Source organism: Thunnus maccoyii, chromosome 1 (genome assembly GCF_910596095.1).
Source record: "Thunnus maccoyii chromosome 1, fThuMac1.1, whole genome shotgun sequence".
In the NCBI taxonomy this organism is placed as follows: Eukaryota; Metazoa; Chordata; class Actinopteri; order Scombriformes; family Scombridae; genus Thunnus; species Thunnus maccoyii.
Genome location: NC_056533.1, coordinates 24,635,913 through 24,655,104, shown reverse-complemented (window position 1 = coordinate 24,655,104; position 19,192 = coordinate 24,635,913). Strand labels below are relative to the sequence as shown.

Below are 19,192 nucleotides of genomic sequence, written 5' to 3'. Positions count from 1 at the left end.
ACACACTTGAAAAATTGTGAACCCGTCCTTTAAGAGTTTTTTTCTGTCTGTTATGTGGTGTAAAAATGTTATTTTCATTCATATGAGTTGAGTATTTCTCTATTAAGCTATATCTTTTAACTTTATTTTAAGTTGTTGTTAACTATTGCAAAGTTAAACTATTTCACAACAGCCGTAAATCAAGGCACTCACTAACAGCTTGTACCGTTTGCATCATAGTTTACAAAAAGTAAACGAAATCTGACTGAGGTGAACACTTTTATCTCCTGTGGATGAAAAACTAATGATATTGCAACAGCTTGTACTGTTTAATTTGTTATCACAAAAAATAACACACATATCGCTACATTAGATTTTTCTGCAGGGGTACAACACCCTACAACATTTCATCAAATTCTTGGCAGTAACTAGTTAACAGTGACAGCAGTGAGGCAAATCTGTGCTTTGCTACTGCAGGGTGGAAAGTCCAGCATTACTACTGTGGATATTTACAAGCCTACAAAGAGATATTTAATTTAAGAGCTGCCATGATCTGAAGTCAAACACAGTGGTGCAATATTAACAGTTGCCTTACATAAGACATGCACAAGCTACAGTGTTGGGAATAAGGTACTAAAATCATAAGAACAATTTTTGGTGTTTAAACTATTTCACTGAGTTAGTGTTCAAATCTTCAAACATATTTAGAAAGGTGGGTTTTATTTATTGTAGGCTTTCTCCACTCTCTCCATATGATGTTTATGTTATGTGTCGCAGTGGGTATGGAGTAAATGCAGCCTTTTATTTTCATGGCACCTATGGCTATATTATTAATACAGCATTTATTATATGTCTACAATATTATCTGAGAGACTGCAATGTGGACAGTTTTAGACACAGTGGAAAGAGCAGCAGGAGCCTTTTATGTTGTTTTCAAGACATTGGAATATAGAATAGAGCTGCCACTATTAGTCAATTAATTGATTATTAGATTATAGATTATTTAAGCATATAATTGGATATGAAAATCCTGAAAATCCAACACTGATTTCAAATGAAGTCATTTCATGGTGGCAGAGTTACTAAAGCTTTACAGCATTCACTGACCTGAGGCAAGTGCACTCTTAAATGGATCAAACATACTGTAGAAGGGAAGCAATTCTCTTCTCTGAAAGTCAGCACTTTAACCTCATAGTCATCGTTTCATTATTAATCCACTGTGCTGGAGTACGGAGCCAAAATAGTACTGTCCCTATTTACAGACTACACAGATTATGCGTATACGTATTTTTAGAACATAGAAAGAAAATGATCTGATATATTTCATTATTATGGCTCAATAACAGCTTTTAATAGCTCTGGAGGGAAATGTTGGTCAGTTGTGTGAGTCATCACTTTGGTCTAGACTGAACTGAACTCAGCCTCCCATGATCCTTCAGGTTTCACACTTATACCTGAACTCCACCCATAGACCCTCAGCCACAGTCACCATTTGTCATTGTGGCCTATGACTTATGACATCATCTTATCAATAAAAACCATGGACACATTCAAATTGTCTCTCTGTGTTACGCTCCTGCAAAGATGGTAGAGATACCGCTGGCCACAACAAAGAACAAAGGACCCTTTGTTTTTCTTACCTTACCATTTGGCCACAATTTAGTGTAAGATTGACTCAATTTGTTCAGTACTCAACTAATTACTAGCTTATAACTGCTTAATTTTATTGCAAGTCATGCAGGTGTTTTAAGAAACAAAGGCAACCAAGTCCCTCTCAACATACAACCTCTGATCTTCCTCCCCGCTACAAGCATGGACTCAGACGGAGACGGATCCCGACCAGCTGATGAGCTAAGGACAACAGGACCCCCAACTCCGTCACACCACTGGACTCACTTGACGCAGTTCAGTGAAAAGGGATGGATAAACACATATCTTATTGCTTACTAGAGCAATCCTCAAATAAGGCTGATGTCTGGGCAGAGTTAGCTATGAAATTGTGTATTATTAGATGCAAACACTTATGTTTTTGACTTATGCTTTGTAGGACTTTTACTGTGAACCATTTGTGTTTTCTTTTGATCCAACCTTTGAATGAGTTTTCTACTAACCATAGTGGTTTTCACTCAGATTGGACCCTGCGTGCTTCTAGGCAGAAAAGGTTTCATTTTAGACTCAGGCCGATTTCAAATTTCTTCTGCCTAGCCGCCATTTCCTTTTGTCTCTTCACTTCCACACACACATGATCTCATTCCCGTCATTTGACGGTCTGGATGTAGGCCAGGTTCTTGTGATCCGCCGAACAATGTTTTGCTCCCTCTCCAGCCAGTGTCTACATTCCTCCAGAGTGAGCTTGACTGCAAGCAGTTCTGCTCAGAGGGGGACAATCACTGGGAGAAAAAAGCACAGGGGTGGAGTTTCTGGTCAGAAGCTAAGTGCTTGGAAAGAACAGCGTCAACCCCTGTATCTGAAGCATCAACCTTCATGATGAACTGACATGAAGGGTCTGGCCGGACCAAGACATGTGATGATGTAAAGCGTCACTTTAGCTCGATGAAGGCAGCATCTGCCTCAGGGGTCCAGGAAAGGGAGTAGCTGAAGAGGTGAGTTGGCTCAGAGGCACGGCCGCAGAGCTATAGTCTCACATGCTGGATGTGTTCTTCCATGTTCTGGAAGAAGATAAGGCAAGATGAAGACAGTTTTCCATTCATCTCCTTCCTTAATTCAGACCAGGTGGTAGGCGCTTCTGAGGTTGAGTTTGGAGAAGATGGTGGCTCCCTGGAGTGGTTCAAAAGCAGAATTAATCAGAGGAGAAGGATATTTGTTTTTAACTGTTATGTTATTTAGACCACAGTAGAAACTGCAGGGGCACAATGAATGGTCTTTCTTGTAGATAAAGGAAAACCCTGCACCAACAGGGGAACACAGATTTGGGTGGTCTACCCTAGTTTGCTAGTTAGTCGCTTAGTAAAGCTTTCTAATCAAATAGGGTCCATTTGACAGATTTGATAGTTTATTTCATGGCAGCAAAACATTTTAGTGCTTGAATAGAAAATAAAGTGTTATTTGAGCACGGAGCTGTCAATCAAGTCTGATCTGATAATGCCCCCACAATCCTGACAAATGGTTTGAGCAGCCAAATGACCTGTTTTTGAACTAAGTTTTCTAATAGATATGAATGTTTATTTTCACTCAGATTTTTATTGATGCTTAATGGGACACTTAACTTTGATATCATATATGCATTTTTAATATTTCAAGCCAAATTTCCAGAGGCTTTAAAACTTCAATCTCACAATCAAAAGTATTTGTTATTGAGATAGTTCATGATTTATGGCAGAGTGGACACACCTGTCAGACGAAAATATGTTTGAAGTCCTGCTTGTGTTGGTGGGGGAAAACACCTGCATGCAACCACAAATATTGTTTTGTTTTTCACTTGGACGTTTAAGCTTCACTGTGCAGAATGAAGTATGTGCAGACTTTGACACTAGAAAGCAGTTTTCATATTCATCGGCTGAATGAGGAAAGAGTCTCTGTGCTCACTGAAAATCTGAGTTTAAAGGGCTTGCCTACGAGCATGATTTGTAATATCACAAATAGTTTGGACCCAATTTTGGTCCAGTATGCAACTTACACAAATGATGTGGAAACCTGAAGCCTCCAGCACACATACACTGAGAATGGACTTTTCAGTGAAGTAGGAGACATCTTGTGTATAGCAGTTCAACTTTTGAAAGCAACAATACTTGCATATTCATTGATTCTGGATTTTTTGATAAGAGAGAAGGAGGAGATGTAATTTTAAGGATTTTATAAAGCTAATTAAACTTTTTTTTGAGGGAAGACCACAGAAGCATATACATACATACTACAATACTTCTGGAGATTATCTTTACGTGTTTAACAGTGAAACATTGTGTGGTTTACCTTGAAATTGGTATGTCCAAACAAACAAGATCCCAAACAAGATGTATTGCAAATAATGGATTTATTTACCAGAATTTCCACATGTCATTCACAATATTTCAGTGACAAGACAGGAGTGGTTACATTGCAATATATTTATTTATTGTTATGATTTCTCTACTGCTGCCATGTAAACATCTTAGTCATCAGTCATCTCCCTTGATGACGCTCTGTATCCAGGGCAGATATGAGGAAATCTTCATATAGACTCCATACCTGTCCCTTGAGCAGGCCTTATCATAAGACAGGATCCCTGCTGCGTACTTATCCTGAGTGTCAGGATCGCTCATAGTCAGAGCACTTCCTGAATCACCGAAACATACATTTTCACTGTATTGACCTGGTCCAGTGCAGAACATGTTGTCGTCCACATCTGGTTTGAGCGAGTCACCCTGATATTCTGATTTACAGGAACTGTCCAGGGGGAGCACTGCGTGTTTGAGTGATGTAGCAAAGGTGAGGTATATCCCCCAGCCCCAGCCGGCGATGGACCCCTCCTGGGCCAGTTGCTGATTTTCCTTTGGCAGGGAGATTGAGGACACTTTGTCACTCATAACCACAGGCTCCTTCAGCTTCAGCAGAGCCAAGTCGTTGTCCCAGTCAGAATGGTTCTGGAAAGCTGGATGAAGAACAACCTGCAGGAGGGGAATTCACGAGAGAAAAGGAAGTCTGATTTAGGGTTTTGGTTTTTAATCTGGCTCTGCTTTTTAATTTAACTGTAATAGTACCACAGTAAAATGTCCTCCACTAAAAAACATGTATCTCTAAGCTTTGTCTATGAGTAGACAAAGCCAAGGGTGCAACCTGGGGCCCGAGCCCCAGGTTGAGAACAACTACATTAAATGAATACTCTTTTTTTTTTTTGAGAAAATCCTCCTACCAATAAATGTCATTTATTTTTAAAATTATTTAAATCAAGACTACTTTACTCTGTTCCTAAAAGAAATTACATTTTGGTTTTCATTAGACAGTGTTGCTTCCATTTCTCATATCACACTTTTATTAAGTGAAATATTCAAAAAAGCCATGGTTTCATGTCTGTGCTGTTACATCAAACAGACAATTTGTAATAAGTGGAAAATGGAAATGAGTGTGACAAGACACATACTGTATATATGTGTATATATACTATATATTTTTTCATTTGTTATAATGCTGCAGCCATAAAAAAAATCTATAAAATGAAAATAGAAAAAAAAAACAAAGTGAAAAAAGAAAATCTACATGTCTGTGCATTACACTATACATATTTCCTGCTATCTATTACTGCTTATTAGACATCTGTAGAGACTGAAATTCTGCCTTCATGTAAAATTTTAATTTTTTTATATAGTTCATGAATGCATAAGATGCATTTGAATGACGACCGCTGGTACAGTAGCTCTAATGTGGTTAAAGAGACAAAGTTCAATCTTTAACCTCCATTAATTGTTTTTCTTGGCTCACCTTCTCTACCGCAGCCTCTGTGAGGGGACCAGCTTCTGATTTTTCTAAGATCCCCAGGTACACCTTAGGAATGATGGGAGATTTTCCATGGGTGTCCTGTCGGGTCTTCCTGACAAAAAGGTTCCTGCCAGCCGTCAAAACCCAGCGGTCAGAGATGAGAGCACCGCCTGCGTAGCCTCCGTCCAGGATGCTGTCACTCAGGTAGACCATGGCCTGCCAGGGGACACGAGGTGCCAGGGACCCCCCAACCAGTCGCTTGGAACGGACGCTTGAGGCTGGGAAATAAACACGGACATATCTTGTTTACTTTCTTGTATTTGAAGGATTTTCTGATATTACAAGTTTTACATTACATGAATACTGTTCTCGTATAACCTAGAATGTATATTTACATATGTTAGATCAACACAACAAGGATTTTAATGCCATATTTTGTTCAAGAAGCTGCTTTCCTGGAGGATTGATGTCTAAAGTTCCCAAATGATTGATAAAACCATTAATTCGTTCTCAAATTCACTCTTAATCTCAATGGGACTTCCTGAATGAATAAAACTATATTAGAGACTATATATTAAGAACGCTTCACCAGTTTGAGTTGTTTATCTATGTAAAACATTGTTGACAGCAATTTTGCTCTTCTCATTTTCCCTCTGGAGGAGCTTAAACATATTTAATAAAATATGATCTCATTGACAAAGGGGTTATCACATTGTAGAATGTGCACTGCAGACATTAAAGCATACTGTTATCACTCACAGAGATGTACTGTTAAACGGAGCTTTGTCATCTGAATGCTATGCTTTCATGCTGTGAGGGTTCCCTCCAGAAACAGCAGCTCCTGATTTACTTAACATTGAGTGAAGAGGAGGATCCATCTACTCTCTGCGCTTTGATCCGTGTGTCTTTTTATGTGGCTGAGATAATCATGAAAACTGCTTCAAGTGATTTTCTCTTCGAAATGATATCGACATCCTTACATGGATGGCTCTAATCTCTAATGTTCATGATCATTAATCTTTTGTAATTCTGCGTCCAAACAGCATTTATTTACCAGGAATGACTTTCAGTGTTGTGTTCAACAGACAATAGCTTACAAGCACAATTAAATGAATGGATGACTAATTAGTCTGATGCATTACAGAAACTGTAGGAGTAGAAAATACAATCAGTTGTTGTGCTACATTGAATATTTTCTTCATCTCATTATCTTCATCATCATCATCTTTTTACTGAAAATAACTGCCATTCCCTTATCAGGAAATTATTTTTCAACATTCGAGTCAGTTTAGTCAGATATTTCGGTGGACTCAGATCGCTCCCTTTATTGTTATTTTTTAAGGATAGATATAAAATAAGCAGGCAAACAGGCAATTTCCCTGTCAGATACTGTAGCTTTACAGCCAAATGAGGGATATCTAAAATGAACAGTAATAGCCCAACCCTCAGATCCCGCAGGACAGCCCGTGTCATTTCATGCAGGAGTTATCTATCTGAACAGCAGCTGTCAAGGAGGTATTAGTGTAAAACAGAAGCTTCAGAGAACTGGAGGTTGCACAGGTCGCTTGGATCCACTTGAAGGTGCCCTGAAGTAAAGGACTGCTGTTTGGATCTCTAGATCAGTCATTGTGGCCTAATTTGGAGTCATATTTTGACTTTAAATATATCCTCAGAGTGTGTAGGGCATGTTTTGGTACTGCCACAATAAACTGTTATATATATATAATATATATATATTATATATCTCAGAGTAAGTCATGTAGACACTTATGAAGACTGATGGTTGACTGCTCACATTTTTAGCCAAGCTAGCTAGGGATGGCAATCTCTGTAATGTCGGCCACCACTTTGCTCCAGACAGAAATATCTTAACAAAGATTACATGGGTTGTCATGAAATTTTGTAAAGACATTCATGGTCAAACAGTACCAACAAATATCCTACTATATTTATTTATCATATATTTGCAACGTTGATGTAAGAACTACTTGAAATCAAGGCACCATGTTCCTCAGCTGAGGCATGTTTGTGTTTGTGTTAGTGTGTGTCTGAGCATTTCATCCTACCTTCAGTGTGTGCCACGTCTGCCAGACAGGCCCATGCTGTAAAGAGTACAGCCAGAGAAAACCTTCGAAGAACAACAGAATCGCATAGTGAACAGACATTAAATGTCTCTGAACTTCTGGATCAATTGAGGTAAAAAAAAGGGGGAAGGGGCAATTTCATAATTAAAAGTGTCAAATTAAACAAATTAGTTACTTCATTTCAGAATTAGCATATTTAAGCATTTGATTTACCAGCTCACAAAACATTACTGGACACTTACTGGAAAATTCAACCTAAGTAGGTTTTTAAAAGATAGAAGAAATAAGAATTTTAAAAATATGTTCAAATTCATAGATTGGAACCTTTTCTGGTAGTACTACTGAGGCTCAGTTTAGGATTTTATTCTCCAAAGTACATTTTACAACTTCTGAAGAAGAAGATACTGTATATTCAGGTGAATTCAGAGAAATTCGACAACAAACCGACAAAAGAAGATTTTAACTTACCACATTTTGTTGTAAGTTTTCATCTTCTGCAGTGATAGCTATGATCTCTCCTCTCGAGTGTGCTCTGTCAGTTGTGGCTGGGAGGCTTTATACCATTTAACCTGGAAATTTCTGCTTGGCACAGAAATGTTGATTCATGTAATCTCAAAAGAAAAATTGCGAAATCTCGCTTTCATCAGTTGGGAGACTCTGCCACAGTCTGAATTCAGGAAAATGAACAATTATCAATGATTAAAATGTGAAGCACCTACAATATAGTTCTCTTGTACAGTGTGATAAAGAGAATATAGTTCAGTTTGTCAAAATTAAGAGTAGTGTTAGAGTAATGTCAAAACAAAATGCTGAATATTTAACAGACACCATAGCAACCAATCAACAAAAGACAGACTCACAATTTTTCAAGACTGTCTTAAAACAACAGGCAGGTGTCCATATGAACACAGAAAGAGGTTTTCCTCCCTGTAATCATTCTTCCTGTTCATACAGGCTATTAAAAGATCCCCATCAAATGTCCTTTTAGTGTAAATGACGGGGGCCATATTCCACAGTGTGTCCACACAGTCATTTTGTGCAAAAATGCATTAAAAAGTTTATCTGAATCTTAAATGAGGCTTCAGTAGTCTGAATTAGTCATATCAAGTGGATATCTGCCACATTTATTTTAGCATGAAATTCTCTCTTTGTGTTTCCTCAGACAGTGTTTCCCTGTTGAGCTGCGGTTGAAGTATAGTAACAAAAAGAGGGACATTAGCACTAAAAAGACTGCAATGTTGAAAGATGCCTACTTGATTTGACTAATTTGGATGGCTGAAGCTTCATATTGGCTTCAGATAAATTATGTTTTTGCACAGAAGGAGGTGTGTGGATTTTGGCCCCTGTCACTCACATTGAAAGTGTGTTATGAAAGGATCTTCAGGTCAGTATGAACAGATTATGGCAAGAAAAACCTATGTCAATGTTAAATTGGGCACCTGAATACACACTTGAAAAATTGTGAACCCGTCCTTTAAGAGTTTTTTTCTGTCTGTTATGTGGTGTAAAAAATGTTATTTTCATTCATATGAGTTGAGTATTTCTCTATTCAGCTATATCTTTTAACTTTATTTTAAGTTGTTGTTAACTATTGCAAAGTTAAACTATTTCACAACAGCCGTAAATCAAGGCACTCACTAACAGCTTGTACCGTTTGCATCATAGTTTACAAAAAGTAAACAAAATCTGACTGAGGTGAACACTTTTATCTCCTGTGGATGAAAAACTAATGATATTGCAACAGCTTGTACTGTTTAATTTGTTATCACAAAAAATAACACACATATCGCTACATTAGATTTTTCTGCAGGGGTACAACACCCTACAACATTTCATCAAATTCTTGATGAAACTTGATGTAACTAGTTAACAGTGACAGCAGTGAGGCAAATCTGTGCTTTGCTACTGCAGGGTGGAAAGTCCAGCATTACTACTGTGGATATTTACAAGCCTACAAAGAGATATTTATTTTAAGAGTTGCCATGATCTGAAGTCAAACACAGTGGTGCAATATCAACAGTTGCCTTACATAAGACATGCACAAGCTACAGTGTTGGGAATAAGGTACTAAAATCATAAAAACAATTTTTGGTGTTTAAACTATTTCACTGAGTTAGTGTTCAAATCTTCAAACATATTTAGAAAGGTGGGTTTTATTTATTGTAGGCTTTCTCCACTCTCTCCATATGATGTTTATGTTATGTGTCGCAGTGGGTATGGAGTAAATGCAGCCTTTTATTTTCATGGCACCTATGGCTATATTATTAATACAGCATTTATTATATGTCTACAATATTATCTGAGAGACTGCAATGTGGACAGTTTTAGACACAGTGGAAAGAGCAGCAGGAGCCTTTTATGTTGTTTTCAAGACATTGGAATATAGAATAGAGCTGCCACTATTAGTCAATTAATTGATTATTAGATTATAGATTATTTAAGCATATAATTGGATATGAAAATCCTGAAAATCCAACACTAATTTCAAATGAAGTCATTTCATGGTGGCAGAGTTACTAAAGCTTTACAGCATTCACTGACCTGAGGCAAGTGCACTCTTAAATGGATCAAACATACTGTAGAAGGGAAGCAATTCTCTTCTCTGAAAGTCAGCACTTTAACCTCATAGTCATCGTTTCATTATTAATCCACTGTGCTGGAGTACGGAGCCAAAATAGTACTGTCCCTATTTACAGACTACACAGATTATGCGTATACGTATTTTTAGAACATAGAAAGAAAATGATATGATATATTTCATTATTATGGCTCAATAACAGCTTTTAATTGCTCTGGAGGGAAATGTTGGTCAGTTGTGTGAGTCATCACTTTGGTCTAGACTGAACTGAACTCAGCCTCCCATGATCCTTCAGGTTTCACACTTATACCTGAACTCCACCCATAGACCCTCAGCCACAGTCACCATTTGTCATTGTGGCCTATGACTAATGACATCATCTTATCAATAAAAAACATGGACACATTCAAATTGTCTCTCTGTGTTACGCTCCTGCAAAGATGGTAGAGATACCGCTGGCCACAACAAAGAACAAAGGACCCTTTGTTTTTCTTACCTTACCATTTGGCCACAATTTAGTGTAAGATTGACTCAATTTGTTCAGTACTCAACTAATTACTAGCTTATAACTGCTTAATTTTATTGCAAGTCATGCAGGTGTTTTAAGAAACAAAGGCAACCAAGTCCCTCTCAACATACAACCTCTGATCTTCCTCCCCGCTACAAGCATGGACTCAGACGGAGACGGATCCCGACCAGCTGATGAGCTAAGGACAACAGGACCCCCAACTCCGTCACACCACTGGACTCACTTGACGCAGTTCAGTGAAAAGGGATGGATAAACACATATCTTATTGCTTACTAGAGCAATCCTCAAATAAGGCTGATGTCTGGGCAGAGTTAGCTATGAAATTGTGTATTATTAGATGCAAACACTTATGTTTTTGACTTATGCTTTGTAGGACTTTTACTGTGAACCATTTGTGTTTTCTTTTGATCCAACCTTTGAATGAGTTTTCTACTAACCATAGTGGTTTTCACTCAGATTGGACCCTGCGTGCTTCTAGGCACAAAAGGTTTCATTTTAGACTCAGGCCGATTTCAAATTTCTTCTGCCTAGCCGCCATTTCCTTTTGTCTCTTCACTTCCACACACACATGATCTCATCCCCGTCATTTGACAGTCTGGATGTAGGCCAGGTTCTTGTGATCCACCAAACAATAAATGGGTGTTTTGCTCTCTCCAGCCAGTGTCTACATTCCTCCAGAGCGAGCTTGACTGCAAGCAGTTCTGCTCAGAGGGGGACAATCACTGGGAGAAGAAAGCACAGGGGTGGAGTTTCTGGTCAGAAGCTAAGTGCTGGGAAAGAACAGCGTCAACCCCTGTATCTGAAGCATCAACCTTCATGATGAACTGACATGAAGGGTCTGGCCGGACCAAGACAGGTGATGATGTAAAGCGTCTCTTTAGCTCGATGAAGGCAGCATCTGCCTCAGAGGTCCAGGAAAGGGAGTAGCTGAAGAGGTGAGTTGGCTAAGAGGCACGGCCGCAGAGCTATAGTCTCTGATGATCCTTCTGTAAAAGTTAGCAAAGCCCAGTAACCACTGGAGTTGTTTCAGGGATGTGGGTATGGGCCAATCTGCCACTGCCTGAATCTTTCCAGGATCTGTCCTCATCTGCCCGCTGTCAATGATGTATCCCAGAAACTCAACAGACTTGACATGGAATTCACATTTTTCAGTTATGGCAAACAGTTTGCTCTCAAGTAGTCTTTGGAGAACTTGCCTCACATGCTGGATGTGTTCTTCCATGTTCTGGAAGAAGATAAGGCAAGATGAAGACAGTTTTCCATTCATCTCCTTCCTTAATTCAGACCAGGTGGTAGGTAAGTATTCATCTTCTGCAGTGATAGCTATGAGCTCTCCTCTTGAGTGTGCTCTGTCAGTTGAGGCTGGGAGGCTTTATACCATTTAACCTGGAAATTTCTGCTTAGCACAGAAATGTTGATTCATGTAATCTCAAAACAAAAATTGCGAAATTTTGCTTTCACCAGTCAGGAGATTCTACCACAGTCTGAAGTTTTAGTTCAGTAGTCAACACAGTCGTCTATGATCTGGGAGACTCCAGTTCGAGACCCGGCGTGGGGACCACCTTCGTATATATATATCGTATATATATATAAATATATATATAATTTTGCTGCCTCAACAAATACAGATATAAATACAAATACTGGGCCCTCTACATCCCTAGTACATATCAAGGTCCCTTTTTAAAGCTCCTGGAGAGGCAAATCCATGATTGGATAATTATGTAATTTGGGATCTAATGTGCATATGATAAACGTCTAAAAAGTTTGAGAACATAGCCTTCGACATAGCAATGTAATTCTTGAGAAAATCTCTCTCCCTCCCCTTGTTAGCAGTTGCAGTTAGGACATTAATTACATAATAAATTTCTGCCCGATCATATTTAGGAGAAAGATGATTCATGTGGCGATCTGGCCAAGCTGACTTCACAATACTTCCTATCATGGGAAAACTGTGCACTGCACTTTTCTTTGCTTTTAGCTAGATTGAGAATTCAAATTAGCCTGACATGGTTTGAAATCTACCGTGTTAAGCTAGCTAGCAGACTGGAGTACACCACCCAGATCTGTATTAATCACGGAGCTGACAAGTAGCTAAAAAGTTTATCATGGCAAAGCTGTTTCGATGTAAGTAAATGGAAGATGCTAAAACACTTAGCTTCTTAGGGAGGTATAGTTCAATAAAAACACAGATATGTGTGGTCGACCCTAGTCTGTTAGTTAGCCGATATGTCGAGATAACTAGCAGAGTACCGGGGTAGTTGATAAAAAAGCTAATGTTAATTGTTTCATGTAAGTGAATGGAAAATGCTAAAATGATTAATGCCATACTCTGTGAGGTATAATCAAATAAAAACACAGATTTGGGTGGTCTACCCTAGTTTGCTAGTTAGTCGCTTAGTAAAGCTTTCTAATCAAGTAGGGTCCATTTGACAGATTTGATAGTTTATTTCATGGCAGCAAAACATTTTAGTGATTGAATGGAAAATTAGGTGGTACTTCAGCTGAAAGGGAGCTGTCAATCGAGCCTGATCTGACTATGCCCCCACAATCCTGACAAATGGTTTGAGCAGCCAAATAACCTATTTTTGAACTAGGTTTTCTAATAGTTATGAACGTTTATTTTCACTCAGATTTTTGTTGATGCTTAATGAGACACTCAACTTTGATATTATATATGCATTTTTACTATTTCAAGCCAAATTTCCAGAGGCTTTAAAACTTAAATCTCCTCTCCTTCATAGTGGCAAACCCGCCAACCACTTTGTCTTTGTCAATGTTTGTGATGTGGGGGCGAAGAGAGAGCTTGCTGCCTACTGAAAGCTTCTCCTAGGACATTTTTCAAGCAAGATGAATGACAAAGAGCTCCAGTTCTGAACTTTATTGGTGGACCAATTGATACGGGGTTTATGGAGTTTTAACCACGTTTGACTGAGGACCAAGGGGGTATGAGGGTAAGAGATGATATGGAATTGGATGGACCACAATGATTGCCAGATAGGATGAGGTGCAGGGGTTCAGTAACGTAAGTAAGTACTTGAGTGAGGAGCCTTCCATTGAGGGTGTGGGCATCAAGGGGAACATCAAGTGGCAAGGCAGAAGGTAGAGAGGCTATAGTGGATGGCAGAGTTGGGCTGAGCAGGACAGGCAGACGAGAGAGTGAGCATGGCTGGCTGAGGATAAGCTCAGGGGTTTAGTAAGCAAGCAGGAGGGGCGGGCAGGCAGGCAGGGGGACTGAAGGGTAGTGATCCTGGAAACACAAGGAAACACAGTAGGTACAGGTAATTCAGCACACAACACGAGGAATAACTCTGAATATGCTATTGCAGAGCGTCTGAGAGCAATAGACTGCCATTGTAGTTGAAATAATGATCTGGCGATGAGTGGATGGAGAACTAGAGAAGATATACTGTTGAGTTGATAAGTTGATGGAAGGCAGATGTGCAGGCTGGGCGAGTGAGGTGAGTCGCAATCAGGAGGAAGCCGGAGAGTGCCAAGGAAGGGAAGCCATGCCCACACCACATGCACACACACACACACACACACAGACAGACAGGGGAAAACAGGAGACAGAAGGGAAAAGGGAAACACATGGAAACACATGGGAAATAAGTGGAGGCATGGCTGGGGATGTGACACTTTATGCTTTATTATTCATAGCATGACTTCTGCCACAGCTTATGCCACACTGTTTGGCAGCAGGCTATGGATATGTTTAGCTGTCTGTGTTATAGCATTATAAGACCAGTCACTGAGGCTACTCCATATGTAATCAACCAGAAGCCAGGATATCTCTTGTTGGAAAAGTGGAAGACAGACATACAATATGACCCTTACCATAACAGGAAATATGTCCCAGAGTTATTTATTTGACAGGTTGAAAAAACCCTCAAGGATTATGTTACATAATGCTGCTCAGCATGTATGTTGTTGTTCACTCCTTCTCTCGGGCCTCATCAACATGTCTTCAGTATTCATATAGAATGAAAGCTTCAATTTCCATATCAGTGTGTTTTATGTTGAATTCAGAATGTCTCTGGGAGATTTGCTATACAGATGAAGTCAAGGCAAGGGCAAATTAGTGATGTGTCCTGCAACTGTGTTCTCAAGTGTTTACAATCAAATCTGAGGGCAGGGATCTCACTTGAGAGCTGTATAGTCTCTGTTCCCTGGGGGCAACAAAGAGGGTGGGATGTGACCCGTGCCAAACAAATCAAAGCCACGCACAAAGGCCAGCGGGGCAAAGCTGGACAAATGCCCAACAGACAATGGATGTGTTTTACCCCTTCTGATACTGTTTACAGGGCCATTAACAGTATGTACTTTCTATCTCTCTGGTTCTCTCATTCATTCAGTCTCTCATTTTTCCAAAATCCAAGGCAAAGAACTCAGGAACAGTACTGAGTGACTTTATAAACAAACAAGAAAAAATAGTTTTTTCCATATGTCTGCAATGAAATGTAAGTAATAACAAAGAAAACAAAACAGATACTATAATAAGCTAGAGGACAAACAGCATGTGAGTAAAGAGTTAAATGAAAATAATAGACCGTGGACTGGATGCAGTCAAACGGAGATGGAGATACAAAGCTTGAGAGATGTTCAGAGAGGCGAGGAACAAGAGGAGAGGATGAGAGGGCCAAGAGAGGCACATCAGAAGGCGAACGTGGGTGGAAAGAATGAGTGAGTAAAACGCTGCTGTGGACTTTACCTTGAAGCTCCAGGGGAAGAGCGTGTGCGTGTGATAAGGACTGCAAGCCGTGCAGAGGGTGAGGGGAGGGGGAAGCTGTGGAGAGGGGATGAGAAGTTGAGCACTCCACAGAGTGAGAGAGAGGAGAGGGAGAGGGGAGAGGCTGAATCACAGGGACAGAGAGCTGGAGTGTGTGAGAGGCTTTGTGCTGCATGTGTGTTTCTCAGGAGAATGAATGATGCCAGGACTACAGCTCCACTTCCTTCTTCACTGGAGTATTTTTAACTGGATTTTACTTCCACAAAGTCAGTGCTATAATATTGGATTGTTTTTACATTATCAACATCTGTCTGCTCAGCTGCTTCATGGTCCATAACAGTAAAAATGCTGGTAAGATTATCCAATCTAATTTTTCCTTAAATATTTTTATGTGTTTGGTAATATATGACACAAGGAGATGAAACATTTTTACATTTTATTTTATTTTCTGTGTGATGTTTTTTTTTTTTTAATTTCCAAACTTGTGTGTGATCGCTGATGGAAAATTAATTTGTGTCAGGCTACATTTGCATGTGAATAATTTGTTTGTTTAGAGCGCTAAACTGTTATTACTCTTGAAACACATTCAATTTCAGTTTGTTATTTGTGACATTTCTAGAAACAGATAATTCTGTAGTTTTCTGAAATAAAAGGCTTCCAAGATTACTGCTTTAATGTTACTGGTTGTGTTAAACAAATTATTATTAATTAGGATGTTTTTGGTTGAATTTATACAAGAACAGCACGGCAGGTCATCAAAATATCTAAATTAAGTGACAGATGATGAAGAGTGCTTTCCTAAGAGACATATTCAGACATACTTGGAACTTTAAAAGCAAAATATTTTATATCATATTTTAGCACTGTATGAAATGTTAAACAATTGAAAACTGGCATGTATGACTGTTATTTCATTTGCTGTCTCTTCATACACATAAACATTCATACACACATTAGCACATGCTGGCATGCATGTCCATAATTGTTTGACCCAAAGGGAACAAAGCATTAAATGCAGTTCATGGAAAATATTTATTGTTAAACTAACTTGATGTGAGATTCTTTACAAAGACCGATTCAACTGAAGGGAATCCCAAGCTCTCTGCTGAAATCTTCAAAATGAATACATTTTGTCATTGTTGAGCCACAAATCATTTAAAAGCATTTCTAAATGTGAGGATGAAACTGTCAGGTGGATTGCTGCCTGGTGTCTGATCGCTCAGGCATGTAGCAGCTGTTGACTGAGTACAGTGAGGTGGATGTGACACCCATTAGCAGTGTGTAATTTAGACTCATTGACAGAATGGAGGAAGCGTGCGCACACATACAAACACACACTAAATTCGACTGATGAAATAATCTGTCATAATCTGTCAAATTATTGTTTGCTTTAACAGCAATCTTATCTCTTGAAAACCATCTTAACTGGAATCTTATTCATTTTATTAATGCTATATTTACTTGGTGAAATAACTATCAATGGAAAAAAGAGAGAAGTGTATTTTTGTGCTTGTGTGAATGTGTTCTTCTTTGACAAACACAAGGGAAACAAACACAGACAGAATAACAGGCCAAGATGTGACGAGAAAGTCATATTTCTGCTCATGTGCTGTGGCAGTCGGCCTCAGGCGGCTCTGAGCCAGCCTGTCCATTATTATTGCACATGACCCTTCTGTGCATTGAGCGACCTGGCCTGAGAGCCCTGACCAAGCCCCCACGGTCTTCCTACATATGCCTGACCTGTCACTCAGGGACATAGCCCTGTCAAAGACAATTCATGCATGCATTACCAACAAACTAAATCTAAACGCACCTATTGCAGTACATTTGTCTCCAGAGAACAGAAAACTGTAGGCATCATTAAAGGGGCCCTGCTCATTTTATGGTTTCCTCCATTTCTGCACACGTGATCACATATAGATAATGAACACTTATTTGAACAACTCCATTATTTTTGTTCTGTTTTATGCTTCAGTTTCAAACTCCCCTTAAAACATTTAATAAATGAACATAATCTTAATTGGTTCCTTCCACAATTCCTTGCCATTACACAATCACTAAAACCCCACCAGTCTTTAGCATTTGACTGAAAAAATCCTCCATTAGTACTAAGTGGCAACTACTATGGCTTGAGGCTGAAGCCAATGCGGAAGTACCTTAAAGTGCAATGTTACTGATGGCCGCTAGATGCTGGCTTCAAAAAATCCCTGTCTCCAATTGACTCCCATTCAAAAAATGTCAACTTCTCTCTAAAAATACTATGTCAATAATTTTGTTCAATGAGTCATTATGGTCTCAATCTCTAAATTCAGGCTGTCTAATAAGTGTGCTGGTCGTCATTTTGTCTGCTGTATTGGTGCTGATTGAAAGCCGTGATTGACAGTTCACTCACATCTAAAGTAACTAACATTAGCCCAAGTGTGCACTGCTTGGTGTTCTCAGTAAGCTAGCAATGTGAAACCAGATACAATGCAAACCAAAGGGTGACATCACAACTTGCTACGTCCATCTTTAAATGCAGTCTATAAGTTCAGTTTAAGAAGCTAGTGTTGTCAGTCAATGAGAATCCGGTAATGTGACTGCTCTCATTTGTGTCATACTTCTTCCTATCACCATCAACCTCCATTCAACCTGTTATCTTTTTAAAGTTTTTTTTTTTTTGGGGGGGGGGGGGGGGGGGGGGGGGGGGGGGGCATTTTGATACCTTTATTAGAGAGATGGGGAATTGAATGCAACAATAGTCCCCAGTCGAATCAGTTGCAGTTCATGGGAGATGCCTCAACCCCCTCTGCCACTGGAGCATCCCTTCTTGCATGTGCATTTGTGATGTTCATGTGAAACAAAGTGTCTTTTCAGTTTGCTTTGTGAAGTAGTAAGCATCTCCCCCATTTCCACTAAATGGAGATTTGTCATCATCAAACTTTGCATTTGAGGGCGATGCATAATGTGTTGCAAAAAGTGTTAACAGTGCAGGGAAGTATTGCAATTTTAGACAAAAATGACCTGTTGTTAAACATTACAAGAAGAAGAAAAGCTATGCTCACCTAATGTGTGGTTTCCATTTTGCTGTCAGCTTCTGATGATATATATAAAAGTCACAAGTGGTATCTATAGATTATCCTTGGTTTGGTTCACTCCAGACTGAGGGTGAATCTGAGTGGGACAAAGCCATAGTGTCAGATCCATGTACAGTAATGAGCACCATTTTTACACAGTAATCAAAAAGCCCACATGTAAGTGGCTCCTTGGATGACTGCAAACACATACTTGCAGACTTTGTTTTCAGTGTTCCTGTTCTCCGTCATCTACTGTATCAACGCATTTAAATCAACAGCAATTCTCTGTCAATTCTCTTTTAAACCCTCTCAGTACTGAGCTAATCAACTGCACATCGAGGGCCTATTAGAACATTATCAAACCTCACAGGTTCAAGTGATCAGTGGTTAATCAACAGTCATGTGTCAGAAGAAGGAGAAAACACCAACACAAACTGATAAATATGGAACCTGCAACCAGGTGCTGTCAGTCTACCCTTTATAATCTACATCTGATCTAGCTATTGACAAAAACTGCTGAAACATCATGTAAAAACTATTGAAAATGGCTTTTTGAAATTGCAAGTTGTGGCGAAAATAGGAGCAGTTTAGGAACAGGAACAGTTTGCAAAAGCCATCACACGCACACACACACAAAACAATGAACCCTCATTCAGGCTTCTTTTGAAATTTTAGAAATGTCAACAGATGTAGGACATGCTGAACTGTGTAGTATTTCATTTTCCCCTTTTCCAAAACACAGACAGATATCTTAATTTGTACTGGATGTGAAGATGATGGGATTTTTTAACAGTAAGGTGTGAGTGTGTGTGTCATAGGCTACT

At 39.2% G+C, this 19,192-nt stretch overlaps 1 protein-coding gene across 1 annotated transcript; it reads right to left on the bottom strand.

Annotated features, from left to right (window-relative positions):
- Nucleotides 1-3,953: 3,953 nt before the first annotated feature.
- Nucleotides 3,954-8,048, bottom strand: LOC121904164 (haptoglobin-like). Its single transcript, XM_042421742.1, has 4 exons — nt 7,944-8,048; nt 7,458-7,519; nt 5,395-5,669; nt 3,954-4,583 (listed from the first exon to the last, which is right to left on the bottom strand). Exons 1-4 carry the CDS (start codon nt 7,964-7,966, stop codon nt 4,095-4,097), a joined length of 849 nt encoding a protein of 282 aa, XP_042277676.1. The 5' UTR covers nt 7,967-8,048; the 3' UTR covers nt 3,954-4,094.
- Nucleotides 8,049-19,192: the final 11,144 nt, after the last annotated feature.